Source organism: Danio rerio, chromosome 25 (assembly GCF_052040795.2).
Source record: "Danio rerio strain M-AB ecotype USA chromosome 25, GRCz13ab, whole genome shotgun sequence".
Taxonomy (NCBI): Eukaryota; Metazoa; Chordata; class Actinopteri; order Cypriniformes; family Danionidae; genus Danio; species Danio rerio.
The window spans coordinates 18,647,408-18,665,000 of record NC_141045.1 but is presented as its reverse complement, the minus strand read 5'-3'; the positions used below and the strand labels follow the sequence as shown (position 1 = coordinate 18,665,000).

Here is a 17,593-nt window from a genome sequence, read left to right as displayed (position 1 = left end):
AACAATTATTCAAGTACAATTATAAATAAATAATACAAATACCAATTCATATGGACATGTCATTTTCTAATTATCTAAAAATGTGTAGGGGTGTAACAGATCACAAATCACTGTACGGAACACACATGATTCGCAGATTAATACTTTTTGTTTTTTACACGTAGATTAATCCTAAATTCGTAACGGTCACAGAGAGATCGGCTCAAATAATTCAAATCACATGTATGAAAAAGCATTTAGGCTTTCCTGTAAAATATAATAATGACGGAGTACGTTGTGGTAGGTTATTCGGGATGTGGTGGGTTTCTTAAGTTATTAAAGGTGTTTTCTGTCACTACTCGTTAAGCCTATATTAATGCATTCCGCGTAAGTTGCACGATTAATCATTAAAAGATCGGGATCTCAAAAACTTTGCAACAAATTATTAATGATGGCGATTTGCAGATATTTATTTATCCTTCGAATCGCTGCATTCAAATTTGTGTTTGAAAAAAGCAAAAATCAAGAAAGAGATTCAGTCTTTAGTTTACAAACAATCAAACAACACAGAAATACTGGGATAACAATTTATAATTTAGATAAAACCACTGACGTTTAAGGTAAAGATAAAAATCATCATCATATGCATTAACTTGATGCTCAAAAATGAAAGTTGTAGGCAGCCATTAAATTATTTAACCAATAGGTGGTGACAACCAGCCATTAAAATATGCCACTGAATAATTATTCAAAAATGCTCATCTAGCAATGAAACGAAGTTTTATGAGTAAATAACTTATTTATTGAAAATGAGACTAAAAATAAATATGGGTTGTACAAATTATAATCTTTGATTTCTGCATCAAGCGTTATCAGCAAGAGCAGTAACAGTAATTTTTTCACAGTACTGAATATTTTACTATTTGTTTTTATTCAGCTGATTATTTCTTCATTTCATTTTTAATGAAATTACAAGTTCTCAGTTCAGTTTGTTAAAACCAAAAGTGTCTTGAAGTACTGTTTTTGTAATAAATGGAAAGCAAATTACATTTGTCTCCTCTTTTTTTTGCTGATCCGAAAAACCATAGTGTGATCTGAACCAAGAGATTTGTGATGTGTAACACCACCAGTTTATTTTTTATTTGGTCATTTATTTGTTTTGTTTTTTTGTCATTTTAATAATTTTGAAATAGATCTAAAACCAGAACTGACTTCAAATTCCATGTATAAATATACATAGAAATTATTATTAATTTTTATTTAAACATAATAGTTTTAACAATAAATTTAGAATAATAATTTAATTGGTGATGACAGTACATAATATTTTTCTAGTTATTTTGCAAACTCAGCTTAAAGTGCAATTTAAAAGCTGAAAAGGTTAATTAGGTTATAACAGGATAACAGCGGTTTGGTCAGTAGCCGGTTAAAAAAATAATTTCTTAAGGCGGGTAAAGGGAGTCGCACACCAGATGCACCGCACCATGCAGCCCCATGGATTTTAGAATTCCAAACATGGATTTTTTTTATCAGGGTATGCACATCGGTGCCGCAAGTCAGCAGCTGTCTGTGGCGCCCAGTTATGTGCGTGTCTGATGGGCAATTCTTCCAACTGTCATGTCGTGGTGCTGAGCTGCGCATCTGTTTTTTATTTTATTTTTTTATGTTTTTAAAGGTGCTTTTATTCCAGCAAAACTAAAAGAAATGAAATACTGGAAATTGGAAATACTGTAAAAAAGCACTTGGCATGTTAAAGGGGTGGTCCACTACCATATCATATTTTAAACTTTAGTTGATGTGTAATGTAGCTGTGTAAACATAAACAACATCTCTGAATGCAAGTCGCTCAAAAGTTCAATGCAAAGAGAGACATTGGCCTAGCAAAACCTACAGCGAACAAAGTTTGGGTACAACAAAAAAATACATGCGGGCTAGTGAGATCACAAACGCTTCAGGTTACGTGCATTTACCACATGCATACACCACGTACAGCGAAGGGAGGTGGCCAGGGGCACTGTGATGTTATAGCAAAGAAAGCTAAAATGCCATCCAAAAAGTGCTATTTTCACAGAGCTTCATATGTTTCTGTATTTGGGCTTACAAAGTACATGACGCAAAGAGACAAGTGCTTACAAGTAAAATTTTTTATCATGTTCCAGAGAATTATAAAAAGACATAGCTAGCATTTGACAAAGGACAGTTTCCATAATCTCTCACAGTTCACTGGTGGATACAGCTAAAAACTTCTCAAAGGAACAGCTCCAACTATAATAGCAGGCATGAGGTTCAGCTGTGTCCTCTTCATTTTTGTTTGATTCAGGCTCAAACTGATAAGGCTGACAGTTACACTGACTGACAGTAGTTACACAACGGCAAAGCATGTGCTAGTAGAGGCATGACCCTTCCTGGTGACATAGAAACAATCCACGAATCACATCGCAATATGTTAGCTGACCAATCAGAGCCTACTGAGGGCAGGTTTTCGGAGGAACTAGGAAATATGACGTCGTTTTCATGTTAGCTGAGTAGCTGTATACGATTTGCATCTTATAAACACAACCAAGCCTTAAAATACACCCTGGACCACCACTTTAAATATTATTTGCAAAAAATTTGAAAAAAAAAAAAAATTCACAGAAGGACTAATAATTTTGTCTTTTTATTATTTCTCCTTCATATCCATGCCTTTCTCAAGTTTAACACGTGTTTATCTATGACTTTGGGCTGGCTGGTTAATGATTGACAAATGAGTAATATAATAACTCTGTCACAACCCAGAGAAAATGAAAAATTCACTGTTTAATTTGTCTAGTAAAATGTCTAGTAATCATTCCTGCTTTCAAATTCAAAGTAAAGGCAAAATGAAACATACTATTTTAAAACTTTCCAGAAAATACTTTCCACTTGTAAGCACAAATGCAACTCAAAGCTTTCCAAAAAACACAGCTACAATATTTAAAAACACACAACTTCCTCATTCACGTGAAACCCTTCAAATTATCTGCATGAACTTCAGCATTGCACTAAATGAGGAGTGCTGTTATTCCTCAAATGCTGAGAGGCGGCCAGTTTCACTCTGTTTTATGAACTCAACATCCTCTTTATGACAGGAAGTGCAGGACGGCTCACCTGGTCCAGCTGAATGAGCTGCGGGTACGCCCCTGGCATCTGGATCGCGATCTTTACTATATCCTTCTGTTGAGGCATTTTGACTGATGAAGGTCTGAGAGCCTGGAAAACAGAGAGAGATAGATGAGGAGAAGAAATACAGGAAATACACACAAGAAAGTGTTGAGAAAATGCATTCAAACTACAAATGCAATGGCACGCAATAGTCACAATGATTGTCTGCAATAGTCTGCAATGATTGTTGGTCTGAATTATTGTTGACCAGGCGCTGTGTCTGAGTCAACAAGATGCTTTCAGAGGTGCACCCAGCTCTGTGAGTTTATCAACTCCTCCAGAAATTATACCTGATGATGAAGGCTTTCAGCGGTGCTTCTGACTGAGCTGAGACCAGTTTGATGAACCGTTGCCAGTGTCGGCAAGAGGATTCCCCTCGGGACACCAACAACAGGCACTGCGTCATAATCAACACCCCTACAAGAGCAAGCTCCTGATTGGTTAACACGGCGCAAATGTCTGATGAAGTTCAGATTTTCCAACGAGCGATACGCACTCAAGATTATTCGCACAAATCACACCGCAGGATGTCTATTCGTGTCTTTGCATTGACAATGTAAATCACACGCGACTGATGCTTCATCCGCATCTGGTGTGAATGCACCAAGACTTCCCAGATAAACATTAAACAATCTGGTGAAATTGTATTCATATTGCAGTATATATTGCAAAAAATAAATAAAAATTGTGCAAAATCAAGTTTTTCCAGTATTGTGCAGCCCTAAATCAAATGACACTAAAAAAAAATTAATGTCACAAGATTGTCTCACCGCAAGAAGGTTGCTGATTCGAGCCCCGGCTGGGTCAGTCGGCATTTCTGTGTGGAGTTTGCATGTTCCCCCCTTGTTCACGTGGGTTTTATCCAGGTTTTCCGGTTTCCCCCACAAGTCCAAAGACATGCGCTTTCAAGAGTTTAGTCTTAGCTGATGATTGATAATAAAGCACATTTTGTAATGTTGTCCCATGAGAGAGACCTGGGGCCTCATGTATCAACAAAAACAAAAACTTTGCGTACGCCAGATTTCACGCTCAGAATCGCTCACGTTTGGATTTACTAACAATGAACTGAACGTGGGAATGTTTTAGTAAGATTTCCACGCAAGTCTTCATACATGAGGCCCCAGGTCTCAAAATATCCTCAAGTCCGGGGCTCTGTCTCATTTAGGAGAAGGGAGTTTGAGCTCAGGTAGGTCTCAAGAACTCCCCTGCTTGTGAACGTGCCGAGATATATCTGGCTAAGAGTTGTCTTAATATGCTATTTTGGAGTAGTCAGTTTACTTATGGTGTATGTCTTTGGATGGTGGGAGGAAACCGGGAAACCTGGGGGAAACCCCGGAACATAAAAACCCGGCCTGGTGAGTGGCTGAACCAGTGGCGTTCTTGCTGTGAGGCAACAGTGCTAACCGCTAGGCCACGTGCCGTGCCGCCTTATCGGGGATTCTTCAAGAAGAAGATAACTGAAGTGGAAAACTCTGGTTATTTATAGTGTCTCAGTATTCATCTGATTGTTGCAATATACGGAACCAGTACCAGCCGTGTTCAATCATAAGCATGTGAACCTTGAAATTAGTTTATAAATAAGCCACACTTAAGTGAATTGAATAAGCTAAATTGGCCGTAGTGCATGTGTGTGCATGTGAAAGTGTATGGGGCTATCCGCTGCCTAAAACATATGCTAGATAATCAAGAATCTGTGCATTAGGGATTCGTTTATTATTTCATGGATATTGTTTGTGTTTGTGTGTTTTGTACATTTGATTTTATTATTTAAGGCAATGCTACACATTGCACAATATATCGCTTCAGCATCTATATCACAATGAGGACATTCATAATCAGATCGCAATAATATGTCGAATCGATATTATAATTGTCCAGGAGCCCCATTTGAAAACACTAAACAAAGTCACTAAAACATTTATCATTTATATTATATTTATCATATACATTTATGTTTTATCATTCAAGTCAGTTTGAAGTAGTGCTGCACGATATTGGAATAAAATGATATTGCAACATTTTATTTTTCTGCGATAGATATTGTTATATGAATACAGTTTCATTAGATAGTTTGAATAGCACTAGTTTTCTAGGGAGTTAGGTACAGAAATTGAATAATAACCGCAAAAAAATGCTCTTCCTACTTTGATTTGTCTTGTTACTAGTTCAAATATGTGAAATTTCTTAATCTTAAATATTAAATGTAAAATATTGTTTTGCTTTCAACTTCAGAAGAAATAAGCCAAATTTAAAAGAGTTTTACCCTAGAACTAGAATTGGAATAAAAACAAGACAAAATTTTTTTTGGCATAAATTGTATAAATTCGCTACTTCGTTAAATACAATTCTGTATCTCCTGGTCAACTATAATTCATACTTAACATTGCATGTTTTGCGATGTGACTATTGCCAATGCACACATTGCAATATCGATGCTGAACCAATATTGTGCAGCCCTAGTTTAAAGTATTCAGGCATAAGACATTACATTTCTAACTTTAAGAAAAAATGCAACTATTTATGTATATAGACAATTTTGAGGAATGTAAACAATAACAATGGTCTTAACATATTTTCTGTTTTACATTTTTATTTTCCTTAGCTTCCAAGAGTCCAAAACGGCTCACATATCGATAAACAATGTTATGATGGCTGTTTTAATGTTATGTTATGATTAAATTGCCATTTGTTACAAATACGAAATAGTTTGACAACAAGCAGGAAATGTTTGTGGGTCAATAACAACATCACATCGAAATAGGCTATACTATGAAGAAATGTTATTTTTCATTTGATTATTAAACTGTGTATCTGAATATTACTAGACGTCCAGAAAAATCATACAGCACTGCACATATTATTCGTACAGCATTGCTCTACTGTATTTCTCATTTGTCAGTGATTGGTTTATTATATTTTTTGTTGTTGCTCTCACTTACAAAACCATCTCAATGTATCTAAAATTATATATTCTTTTCAAATAGACCTATACATTTCATCTGGTGAATTTATACTCCATGTCACTATATACATCTTAGAAAATTAAAAGAATCGCAATGTCAGTTTTTCCTGTATTTTAAACAGCCATTCTACAACTACCTCAGACTCAGATGTCCATGTTTACCTTGCTTTACAAACTGCATAAAGCTGCTTTATAAAAGACAAGGGTTTTGTGAATTGATAAAAAAAAATAATTGCAATACTTTTAATTGATATTTAATTTTGTGAAGTCAATCCTCAGCTCATTATTCTAAATATTGTGCAGCACACACTTCAAATGAAAGGAATTCAACATACTTTAACTGAATTTATAAATATATACAGCGGGGAAAAGAAGTACTGAACACGTCACCATTTTTCTCAGAAAAAAAACATATCTAAAGGTGCTGTTGACTTGAAATTTTCCTTGGATGTTGCTAACAACCAAAGAAATCCACATATGCAAAGAAAATAAATGTAGTTACTTTACAAACTAAGACATGCGTTATAAATTTAAATGACACTAGGAAAAATATTGAACACAAGAAGAAAGGGAGGTGTAGAAAGGAAGTGAAAGCCCAGACAGCAGCTGAAATCTCTAAGTAGTTCTTCATTAACCATCTGCCCTTCATCATTTTATATGATATTAGGTGCTTTATTCCAACATCTACATTAGCAGGATGATGAAGATGAAACCAGGGTTGACATTTCACCAAGACAATGATCCAAAACATAGCCAAGGAAACTCTCAAACGCTTTCAGAGAAAGAAAATAAAGCTGATGAATGGCCCAGCCAATCACCTGACCTGAATCCAATATAAAATACAAATTAAAGATCAGATTTGATATACAAGACTCACAGAAGCAGCAAGATTTTAACATTCTGCTGAAGTCAGTGGAAAAAACACCTGAGCAATACATGTGACTTCATTCTCCACCTGATAGGCGTCTTTAAGATGCCATCACCTAAAAAGCCTTTAATATAAAGTAATTAATACATTTCCATGTATTTTATGTTTGTATTGTTTGGGTTTTACCAAAATCTGGTTCAATTCCATGTCAACAACTTCTTTAGACTGTTTATATGAACATGTATTTACACAATAGTTGATCACAAAGTTATATGATTTACAGTGAGTTTTTTCAAAATGCAATCAATTCATGGTTTTATTAATAACATAAATCTAAAACCCTAATATTAAACAATCGAAAAATAGACTGGTTTACCTTGATACTGGTAATCGTGACAGCACTTATTCAAACACACGATACTGTATGTATGTGCCAAAATATGAATAAACAAATCCCCCTAAAAAAAACTTCAGATATGAATAAAAAGGTGAAGTTTGGTAAATGTCAGGCAGAGGTGCTGAAGTGGAGATTTATAGCTCAATGCAGGAGAAAATATCTACTATAATTGCAATCTACTGATTTAAGCTGATCAAAACACTCTTATAAGTGCATTTTGGCACAAGCAGAGTACAAACACATTTTGAAACAGACCAAAATGCCACTGAGGTGTGCTACGAGGGATGCTAAGTATGTCACCATTTCTATTTTCAGGTTGACTGTGTTTTGTGTCGACCGTCTTCCTCTTTTTAACGAGAACTTGTGTGCCTCTTTCTCTCTGTGCTACTGTTACATTAAGTGAGCATGCATGCTGGCATACTAATAGTGAATAATGTGCTCTCGCTTTTTACACATTCCTTCCTAGACTGCAGACTACTAGCATTAAATCTACTCCAGCACTTTAGATATGAGAAGTTGCATTTAAAGCAAAAGTGGCATTCAATACATCCTACCTTTTTTTATTAATTAGCCAATCATTGCATTATTTTCTGGACTCAATCATACACCCAGCGCAATAAGGCACAAGCCGCGTTTTCACGTTTTGCACCATGTTGTTTAAATAGCAAATCTATTTGCACCACTTTGTGGCCTCATGTTTGTGCTGGTCTATAAAAGAGGTTGTGTTAAGGCGCATTGTTGGCGCATTGCTATTTTGAGGATTTAAAATAGACCGCGCCATTGACTATGGTTTGGTCAATGACTCATCACAATGCTGAGCTGGCATCGCGATCCCCCGCCCCCTTTGCAGCAGCAACCCGCTTGCGAAAATACATACTTAGGCCAAGTTTACACGAATACATCTTAGTTTTCAAATGGCATTATAACAAAAACGATCCACACTGGTGTTTCAACCAGCATTTCTGAACAGATCTCCATCCACACTATACCGCTGAAAATGCACATCACGTGACCGCAAAAACAAACAAACAAACAAACAAACAAAACACAAACACACACACACACACTCTCTGGCATGAGCTGCAGGCAGTCAACAGGTGCTGTGAGCACAAAATCCCAGAAAGCAGTGCAAGTCAACTATTCTCACCATAGTTGTTAAACATAATATTTAATTATTCTTGTCTCTATTTAATGACTCTTCGGTCTTTTAAAATCTATCAGGTAACGCGTCACAACATCGGTACACAGCTTTAATCTTTTGCTTTCACGCTTGTACTTTGTCATTTTAGGGAAAACCTCAGACACTGTTGGTTGTGCACCTTTTTTTTAACCATCCAAGTTTGTTGACGCCATTATAACGGCACAGATCATTCTGCCTTTTCATGCCGGAGTCCCGCGTAAAAAAGTGATTGACAGGTTGTAATTTGTGTATAATTTTATATATGATTTGGTTATGATTAAAACAAACATCATGCGGGTCAGTTGAAATGGTAGGCTACATACAACACCGTTTTCTCATCCACAAAAGTAAAGGAGTAAAGAGTAAAAGTAACAGGGCCGAATGGAGAAGGCTTGTTCTTTATCCTCGTGCAGATGCTCTGTTTTACCGGAGCATTTATTCTTGCTAGTGAAGTGTTCAGTTTTTCCACTTACAAAAACCGCCATGTAAATAGCAAATGCGCCATGGTGCGACGCAACTGACTCTTAAAGGGAATGGGTAATGAGACTCCAATCACACACATAACTCATTAAGAGAATAAGCACAACCCTGTTAGACCATTTCACCTTGATCGTGACCATATTTTTTCATCCTTAAAATATCAAACAAGGATTCGGACACATCCTTAATGCTTTTGCACCTAGATTGTTAAAATAGATTACTCTGTGTCCTGTGTGAATAGTGCCGTTAAATCCACATTTTTAAAAACTCAACCTGATCTTAACCAGGTTGGATTTGTTTGGTTCTGTCGATCCAAAACTCACTCTGCTCTGCATTTCAAATCAGGGTTCAAGGCTAAGGATTTTTTCTACTGGCTCAACCAAAACCAAAAACAAAAAAAATTTCACAATTAATTGTCAAGAAAAATGTCTGTGAATCGAGAATTTAAATGTTTAAAAATGCTAATAAATGTATAATGAGCAGAATTCAATGTGTTACGCAAACAAAAATAGCAGTATGGAGAATGTGCAGGTATTTTATTTCAAAACAAAAAAGTGGCTGCCTTGCCAAACTGATGGCAAACTGCAAAACATCACAATATTTTTTTCGCAATGATGTACCCTCATAAATGTTTGCTTCAAAGACATTAGGAAAAGACGTTTAGCCTCATAATTTTATGTTGCCATCTCTGAACCTAAACTGGTTGTTACCAGGTTACAGAAAAAAAAACATGCTCACAACATCCAATCAGATAAGAGGAACTGAAAAGCAATAAGGTGTTTGCAACTTTACATTGAAGATAAAAGCTTAAAACAACAAACTGTTTCTCGATTCTAAGACTGCATTTACACACTATTGACAAGTAGTCGCAGAAAAATTTAACTTTAGTGACAAGGCAGCCAATCAGGCCAGTAACGAGCCGGTCTACAGTCCCGAGCGTCTCTCACGCTGGCCCCATGCCATCGGGGAGTTCTTATTGTTTAGTAAAGGGTTAAAACTAAGGCTGGGCAATTTGGCAAAAATGCAATCTCGATAATTTTTTTACATAATGTACGATAACGATATATATTTAATTTGTTAATGCTTCCAGATCCAGGGTCCATTAAACGGTATAACGTATTTTTGGCTGATACATTTTTGGTTGACAAGAATTCAGTACATCTCTAATATTAACACACTTCTAGATTCTAGGCTCTTTTTGGATTCTCAGAAGCTAATTAAAAATGAAAATAAAAAATAAAAAACAAGAATTACGTTGGGACCATAGTTTTTGTTTACATCCATCAAAATGGTCTACATCACCGACCACAACGAAAATGTGTCCAAAAAGTTTTTAGATTGTTTATTAGATTTTATGGAGATGCAAATAGTAAACATGAATTCATCAATCATTGACAAAACAAATGATGAAAATACTCACAACACATGCAAATAAGCAGACCACAAAAAAAATGTGTCGAAAAGCTTTACAGAATGCTTATTAGATTTTATGGAGACTTCCACTGCTAAATCATCCCAGTTGATCAAACATTATAAAGAGAGATTTTAACTTAAGTCATCTGGTGAAACTGTATTCATATCACAACACATACGCTCACTAGCCACTTTATTAGGTACACACTTTATTAGGTAGCTGGTCTGAGTATTTCAAAAACTGCTGAACTACTGGGATTTTACCGCACAACCATCTCTAGGGTTTACAGAGAATGGTCCGAAAAAAAACTAAATTAACAGTTAGCGGCCGTTTTATGGGCGCAAATGACTTGATTATGCCAGAGGTCAGAGAAGAATTGCCAGACTGGCTTGAGCTGATAGAAAGGCAACAGTAACTCAACTTGTTACAACCGAGACATGCAGAAGAGCATTTCTGAACGCACAACACGTCCAACCTCGAGGCGGATGGGCTACAACAGCAGCAGCAGTGCCACTCCTGTCAACTACGAACAGAAAACTGAGGCTACAATTCACACAGGTTTACCAAAATTGGGCAACAGAAGATTGGAAAAATGTTGCCTGGTCTGAGGAGTCTCGATTTCTGCTGTGACATTCAGAAGGTAGAGTCAACACCATGAAAGCATGGCCTTGTATCAACGGTTCTGGCTGCTGCTGGTAGTGTAATGTTGTAGGGGATATTTTTGGCACACTTTGGGCCAATTAGTAGCAATTGAGCATCGTGTCAATGCCACCGGCTACCTGAGTATTGTGGCTGACTATGTCCATCCCTTTATGACCACAGTGTACCCATCTTCTGAGGGCTACTTCCAGCAGGATAACGTGCTGGGTCATTAACAGTGAATCATATCAAACTGGTTTCTTGAACATGACAATGAGTTCACTGTACTCAAACGGCCTCCACAGACACCAGATGTCAATCCAATAGAGCACCTTTGGAATGTGGCGGAATGGGAGATTCGCATCATGGATGTGCAGCCGACAAATCTGCAGCAACTGCATGATGCTATCATGTCAACCAAAATCTCTGAGAAATATTTCCAGTACATTGTTGAATCTTTGCCAAAGGATTAAGGGAGTTCTGAAGGCAAAAGAAAGGTCTAACCTGGTACAAGTAATGTGTACCTAATAAAATGGGCTGCAAATGTATATTGCAAACTACAAAATTTTGGCAATGCTACATTTTTCAAACATTATGCAGCCCTAGTGTACACAAACACCCACCTGTGGACCGTTTCTCATCAGAAAAGTGATTAAAAGTGAACAAAACAGACGGATTTCAAAGGCAGGTATAAAAGGGAATGTGTCTCTCTCCTCTACCTGTAATCCTATCGCCCAAAACACATCTAAATACAATGAGTAAACATGAAACTATGCTGCTCAGCAGAAGAAAGATTGCAGATCGCTTTGCAGCAGATCCTCATTTGTGTCAGACGAAAACTATGCTGGGCGGTTTTACACCTTTATGTATAAACTCTTCAGAAGTTCTCAGCTGACAAGAAATAGCCTAATACACAGACACATAACAAAACACATTCATTTTGATACGTTCCATTCAAATCATACTACAAATTAATAAAGTTCTCTCTTTTTGTTTCTTAAATAATATGAAATAATATCCTCTGAACAACAAAAAAGTGGTCTCATGTTGTGGTAAATTACACTTAAACCCAAATAATCAGAAATGTCAATCTGTTCCTTCTTTCTACAAGATATGATCAGAAAGTCAGAGTCGATGAAAAGACTGTGGTGCCATCTGAGGCCGAGGCCACTTCTGTGCGCGCGCACACACACACACACACACACACACACAGCCGCTTTATTAAGGAGCCTCTGCCGAATTGTTAAACAGACTCAAGTACTTCCATATGTGTGCTCAACAAGACTTACCACTGAAAGTATGAAAGCTGGGTTTCAGTGAATTTGAAACACAAAACGAACTCAAAATAACAAATCAGTGGAAACTCCTCATATATTCAGGATCTATGCTGATTATTCACTTGTTAACCAGTTAGGTTGACTGTTTTAGTGTTGACACTAAATTAAACCAGGTGATTTGGAATATCTATGAGCTCCTATTCGACTACTTCTAGGTCACAGCCTTCAATCCGAGGCTTGGTGTAAGAGCTGCTGACACAGACTGAATGTTTGTGTTTCTCAGACTCCATTCCCAGCATGCCTCAGCACGCTTTAGAGAGAAGTTGTGACAGCACAGTTCTCTTGCTACTCAGTCTACTTTTTGCTTCAGGGAATGATTTGTCGAAGTTAGAATGGTCAAAACAATCAACACCGACTACTTGAGGGGCCACTAACAGGAATCCCAAAACAAATTCATGCCCTTTGACCCATGTGCAGGTCTGATCTCCAGTGGGAGTGAATGGAGGAATTTAGGATGCCAGGAATTTCATCCGTGCCACTCTCTGCCAGACCAACAACCTCCAACATTTCTGCTGCATTTCTCAATCCCACCTCTGTAAATCCAAAAGTGCTGGAAAAGATTATTAGTCACATGTTTTAAGATTTCATGCGAATTGTTTTGTATATTGTGCACTAACAACGTATGCCAGTGTCAAAACACTTACAGGGACACATTTAAGAACCCATAGTACATAAACTCGACAGTTTTCTGTGTTATAATCAGTCTGAAACTGTTTTACAACCCTGAGGAAACAACACAAACAAACTTGCGCTTGAAGCTTCTTGTTTAACTCGAGATTTAAACACAAAACAATTGATGAAAGCAAATGTTTATAAGTTTTAAGCTGTTTTGATTTGCTCAACCTTCGAGGGAAGTTGCAAACAAAAGTGATTTTGTTTAGTCTTACCTGTTAAAAGCGGGAAGAAAAATCAGACTCTGGGAGTTCACGGAGCGGCGAGGCGGATGAACATTTGCGTTTTTGTCTGCGCTAAACGGCGACCGTGATTTGATTCGTCTCGAGCGATCCGGAGTTACATTTCGTTCAAAGTTTTCGGAGAGTTCTAGCTCTAATTGATCACATTCACATTTCCGGGTTGAATAATGTCCCTCCCGCCCCCTGGAGGAGGGAGTGGAGACCCGACATACTCCAAAAAGATTATGGGATTATGGGACCGAAAAGAGGAGACCCGAACTAAAGATTAAGCAAAACCTTCTTGTTAAAATCACAACACATGTTTAGAGTTTGATACTGTCTATAAATACTGATTTAAGGGACATACCATAACACGTTTCATAATTACTGTTTCAAAAACAAAACAACCATAAACTGTAGAAACAACTAGAAATTTAGTACTTAACAAAAGTTGTCATTATGTCTATTGTTCATTTACTAAAAATGTTTGTTTTTTTTACTACCAAATGCAATTTCTTTTGCTATTGCTGCTTCTGAACGAAATTAAAAATCCTTTATAAAATTTGCACACACTATAAAGGCTGTTTTTTTTTTCCAAAAGAATCATCCATTCTCCTTGGGCTGAGTTCCTGAGTTCGATCAGGGGTCACCACAGCGGAATGAACCACCACTAAAAGGTTAACGGAGGTTAGTGCAAATGTAAAAAGAATAGTTTTTAATGAAGGAAACATATTTTTTAAAGTTATGCCTGACCGTTACCCTCATATAACACCTGTTAAGAGTTTGATGTAGGATCTCTATTGTCTATAAATGCTGATTTAAGGGTAATGCCATAACATATTATTACTGTTTCAAAAACAATACAACCATAAACTGTAGAACACATACTTTAAATTCAATATTAAAAAGTACTCATAATGTCTCATTTTCCATTTATTTACATTTTTTTTCTTTGCTTACCAAATTAAATATCTTTATTTCTTTTGCTATGGCTGTTTCTAAACAGGTAAAATTAGTTGCAGGAAGTAAAAAAAAATTTAAAAACCTCAAGTTTAAAACCCTCACACAATATTTAAGCCATTTGCGTTACCAAAAAGAGCCCTAAAACTAATGATAATATAAAATAATTAATAGGGATTGATTTAAATGAAGGAAATATAAATATATTTTTTAAGTTATACATGATCATTATCCTCATATAACACTTTTAGGATTGGATTAAACATGCATATGTCAGGCAAACTGTGACGCAGTAGGTCAGGGGTGTCAAACTCAATTCCTGGAGGGCCGAAGCCCTGCACAGTTTAGTTCCAACCCTGCTCCAACACACTTACCTGTAGATTTCAAACAAGCCTGAAGGACTCAATTAGTTTGATCAGGTGTGTTTAATTAGGGTTGGAACTAAACTGTGCAGAGCTGCGGCCCTTTTGGAACTGAGTTTGACACCTGTGCAGTAGGTAGTGCTGTCGCCTCACAGCTGGTTCGAGCCTCGGCTGGAAAAGTTTCTGTGAGGAGTTTGCATGTTTTCCCTGCGTTCGTGTGGGTTTCCTCTGGGTACTCTGGTTTCCCCTACAGTCCACAGAAATGCAGTACAGGTGAATTGGGGTAGACTAAATTATCCATAGTGTATGTGTGTGAATGAGTGTGTATGGATGTTTCCCAGAGATGGATTGCAGCTGAAAGGGCATTCGCAAAAGAAAATGAATGAATGTTCAGGCAAGACCCAACTATTATTTGGTTTGTTTAATTTTAGACATGCATATAAAATAATTAACCCAAATGAACAATTATGACATTGAAAACAAAAACTCAATATTGCTGCCTTTAGAATACTAATATTTCAGTAAATATGTTCAAACTAGGCCTGTCAAGATATCTATTTTTTGTCATACAAAATATTGCACCAAATTAAATTGCGATAAATTATAATAGTCATTTTAGGATCATTTTATGTCACTTGTTATATAATGCCGAAATGACAAGTACACTTCTTCAAAGAACACTTATTATTTAATTCTTAAGAGTATTTCCTTTAAATGTAGTCATTTTAACAATTTAATAATCAAAAATTGTAATCAGAATGTAAGAATGTAAAAAAATGCATATCCTGGGCTAAAATGGTGATAGAATTGTTTTTTATGTGTGGGTGATATATATTGCATCACTAAAAATGATTGAGGTCTTGTCCATATATTGTGCGATTAGTTGTTATATTGATTGTTGACAGGCCTATGCAACTCAAGTTTTTTAATAACTACATTAACTACAGCCTTATTCAAATGCAAGCTGAAAAGAAATGCCATATGCAGGATATGACTCAAATACCGAGAAGCAGCATGACAGATTCCTAAGGAATTAAAGGGATAGTTCACTCAAACCTGAAAATTCTGTCATTATTTAACTGAATCCTCACAAACATGTCTCGGCTTTATTTCTTTCTGTTGAACCCATAAGAAGATATTTTGAATAATGCTGGAAATCTGTAATCATTGACATTAACAGAAAAAGGAAACTCAAAGTTTTGGATCCACTTCAGGCAGACTACGTTTTTATTTTTATTTTTTTATATTAATAGTGTTTGTAACCAAAGAGTGTTGATGGACCCCATTGACCTCCATACAATATCCGTACTACTATGAAAGATAATAGCTACTGCCACATGTATTATCACCAACATTGTTCAAAATATCAAGTTTTCAATAACAAAAAAAAAAGGATGGAAACTATGGAAGGTAATTCCTGCCAATTTAAGATCAAATAAACATTGGAAATTAAAATGAAAACCAGATTACCAATTTCCTTATAAAACACCGTTCACAAAATATCTGCCAAAAATGCAAATGAAATTATTTCATTTTAATTGTCACTGTGACAACACATTGTCCATCAAATCGATAAATAAAATTAAACTGCAAATATAACAATTAATTTTTCACAGCATTTTAACGTCAAGACTGACAATATTAAAATGAAAAGCCAAACTGAAAAATAAAATGCAAACACAATTTTTACAAAGTAAAAGAAAGACTTTGCATACAGTTTAAAGAAATGAAAACTGAAAAGCGTCAACAAAAGGAAAACTTAAATTTACGTTTTAATTTGAATTGTGTCACTATTATAGCGCTAACGTTAATAACAAGCTATGTAACTCAAGCAGTCCCATCCATCAAAACCGCGCACTCGACGTCGCTTGAATAGGCCCCTCCCACTGATTAGCATAGGCTTTGCATACAGGAAAAAAAAAAAGAAAACTGAAAAGTGTCAATAAACAAAAAACTTCAATTTACGTTTTAATTTGAATTGTGTCACTATTATAGCGCTAACGTTAATAACAAGCTTTGCAAAAATTGTGCTTGCATTTCATTTTTTTGTTTGGCTTTTTAATTTAATATTGTCAATCTTAACACGAAAATGCAGTGAAAATTCATGGTTAAATCATCAATTTAATTTTATTTATCGATTTGATGGACAATGTGTTGTCAACAGTAAAAATGTATTTAATTTCATGTTTTGTTTTATAAAATGCAAACACAATTTTTACAAAGCTTGTACAACCTCATGGAGATTTCGTGTAACTAATGGCTCTATGTCAGAGTTTGTGAGAGCTGTAAAGTGTAGAAGTTTATCCAGTATTGCTTCAACTTCAATCAAAATGAAATCGTGGTTGTCGGATATATCTGAAAACTTGTGTAATTCTGCAGCTACACTGTGTATGACCGCCATTTTTTTCTGCAAATTTCAGCACCTCTCACTGATTAGCATAGGCTTTGCATACAGGTTGACGTTAAAAACGAAATCAAAAATGAAAACTGAAAAACCATCAAATAAAAGGAAAACTAAAATATACATTCAAATTTGAATTGTGTCACTATTATAGCGTGAACATTAATAACAAGCTTCGTAAAAATTGTGTTTGCATTTTGACTTTTTATTTTAATATTGTCAGTCTTGACGTAAAAATGAATTGTTAAATCGGCAATTTAATTTTATTTATCAATTTGACGGACAATGTGTTGTCACAATGAAAATGAAAACTAAATCATTTCATTTCATTTTTAATTTTGCCCGATATTTTGCGAACAGTGTTTTATAATAAAAGTGTTAATCTGGTTTTCATTTTAATTTCCAATGTTTATTTGATTTATTTTAAATTGGCAAGAATTACCTTCCATAGGGTACAACTTCTGAGAGAGCAAATAGTGAGTAAAAGTTAACATTTTCGTTTCACAACACCAAAAAAATGAGTTAAAGACCATCCCAA

General features: G+C 35.8%; 1 protein-coding gene across 5 annotated transcripts in view; it reads right to left on the bottom strand.

Annotated features, from left to right (window-relative positions):
* elmo3 (engulfment and cell motility 3) overlaps positions 1 to 13,492 on the bottom strand; it is a 55,330-nt gene extending 41,838 nt beyond the window's left edge. For all 5 annotated transcript variants that reach the window (XR_015526404.1, XR_015526406.1, XR_015526405.1 and 2 more), the window contains exons 1-2: positions 13,327 to 13,492; positions 3,109 to 3,210 (exon numbers count right to left, since the gene is read on the bottom strand). Coding sequence is in view for 2 of the 5 variants with exons in the window: in XM_087312052.1 (XP_087168178.1) it covers positions 3,109 to 3,186 (78 nt within the window). In the remaining 3 variants the exon portion in view is untranslated. The remainder of the gene's footprint in view (positions 1 to 3,108; positions 3,211 to 13,326) is intronic.
* Between the last annotated feature and the right edge of the window lie 4,101 nt (positions 13,493 to 17,593).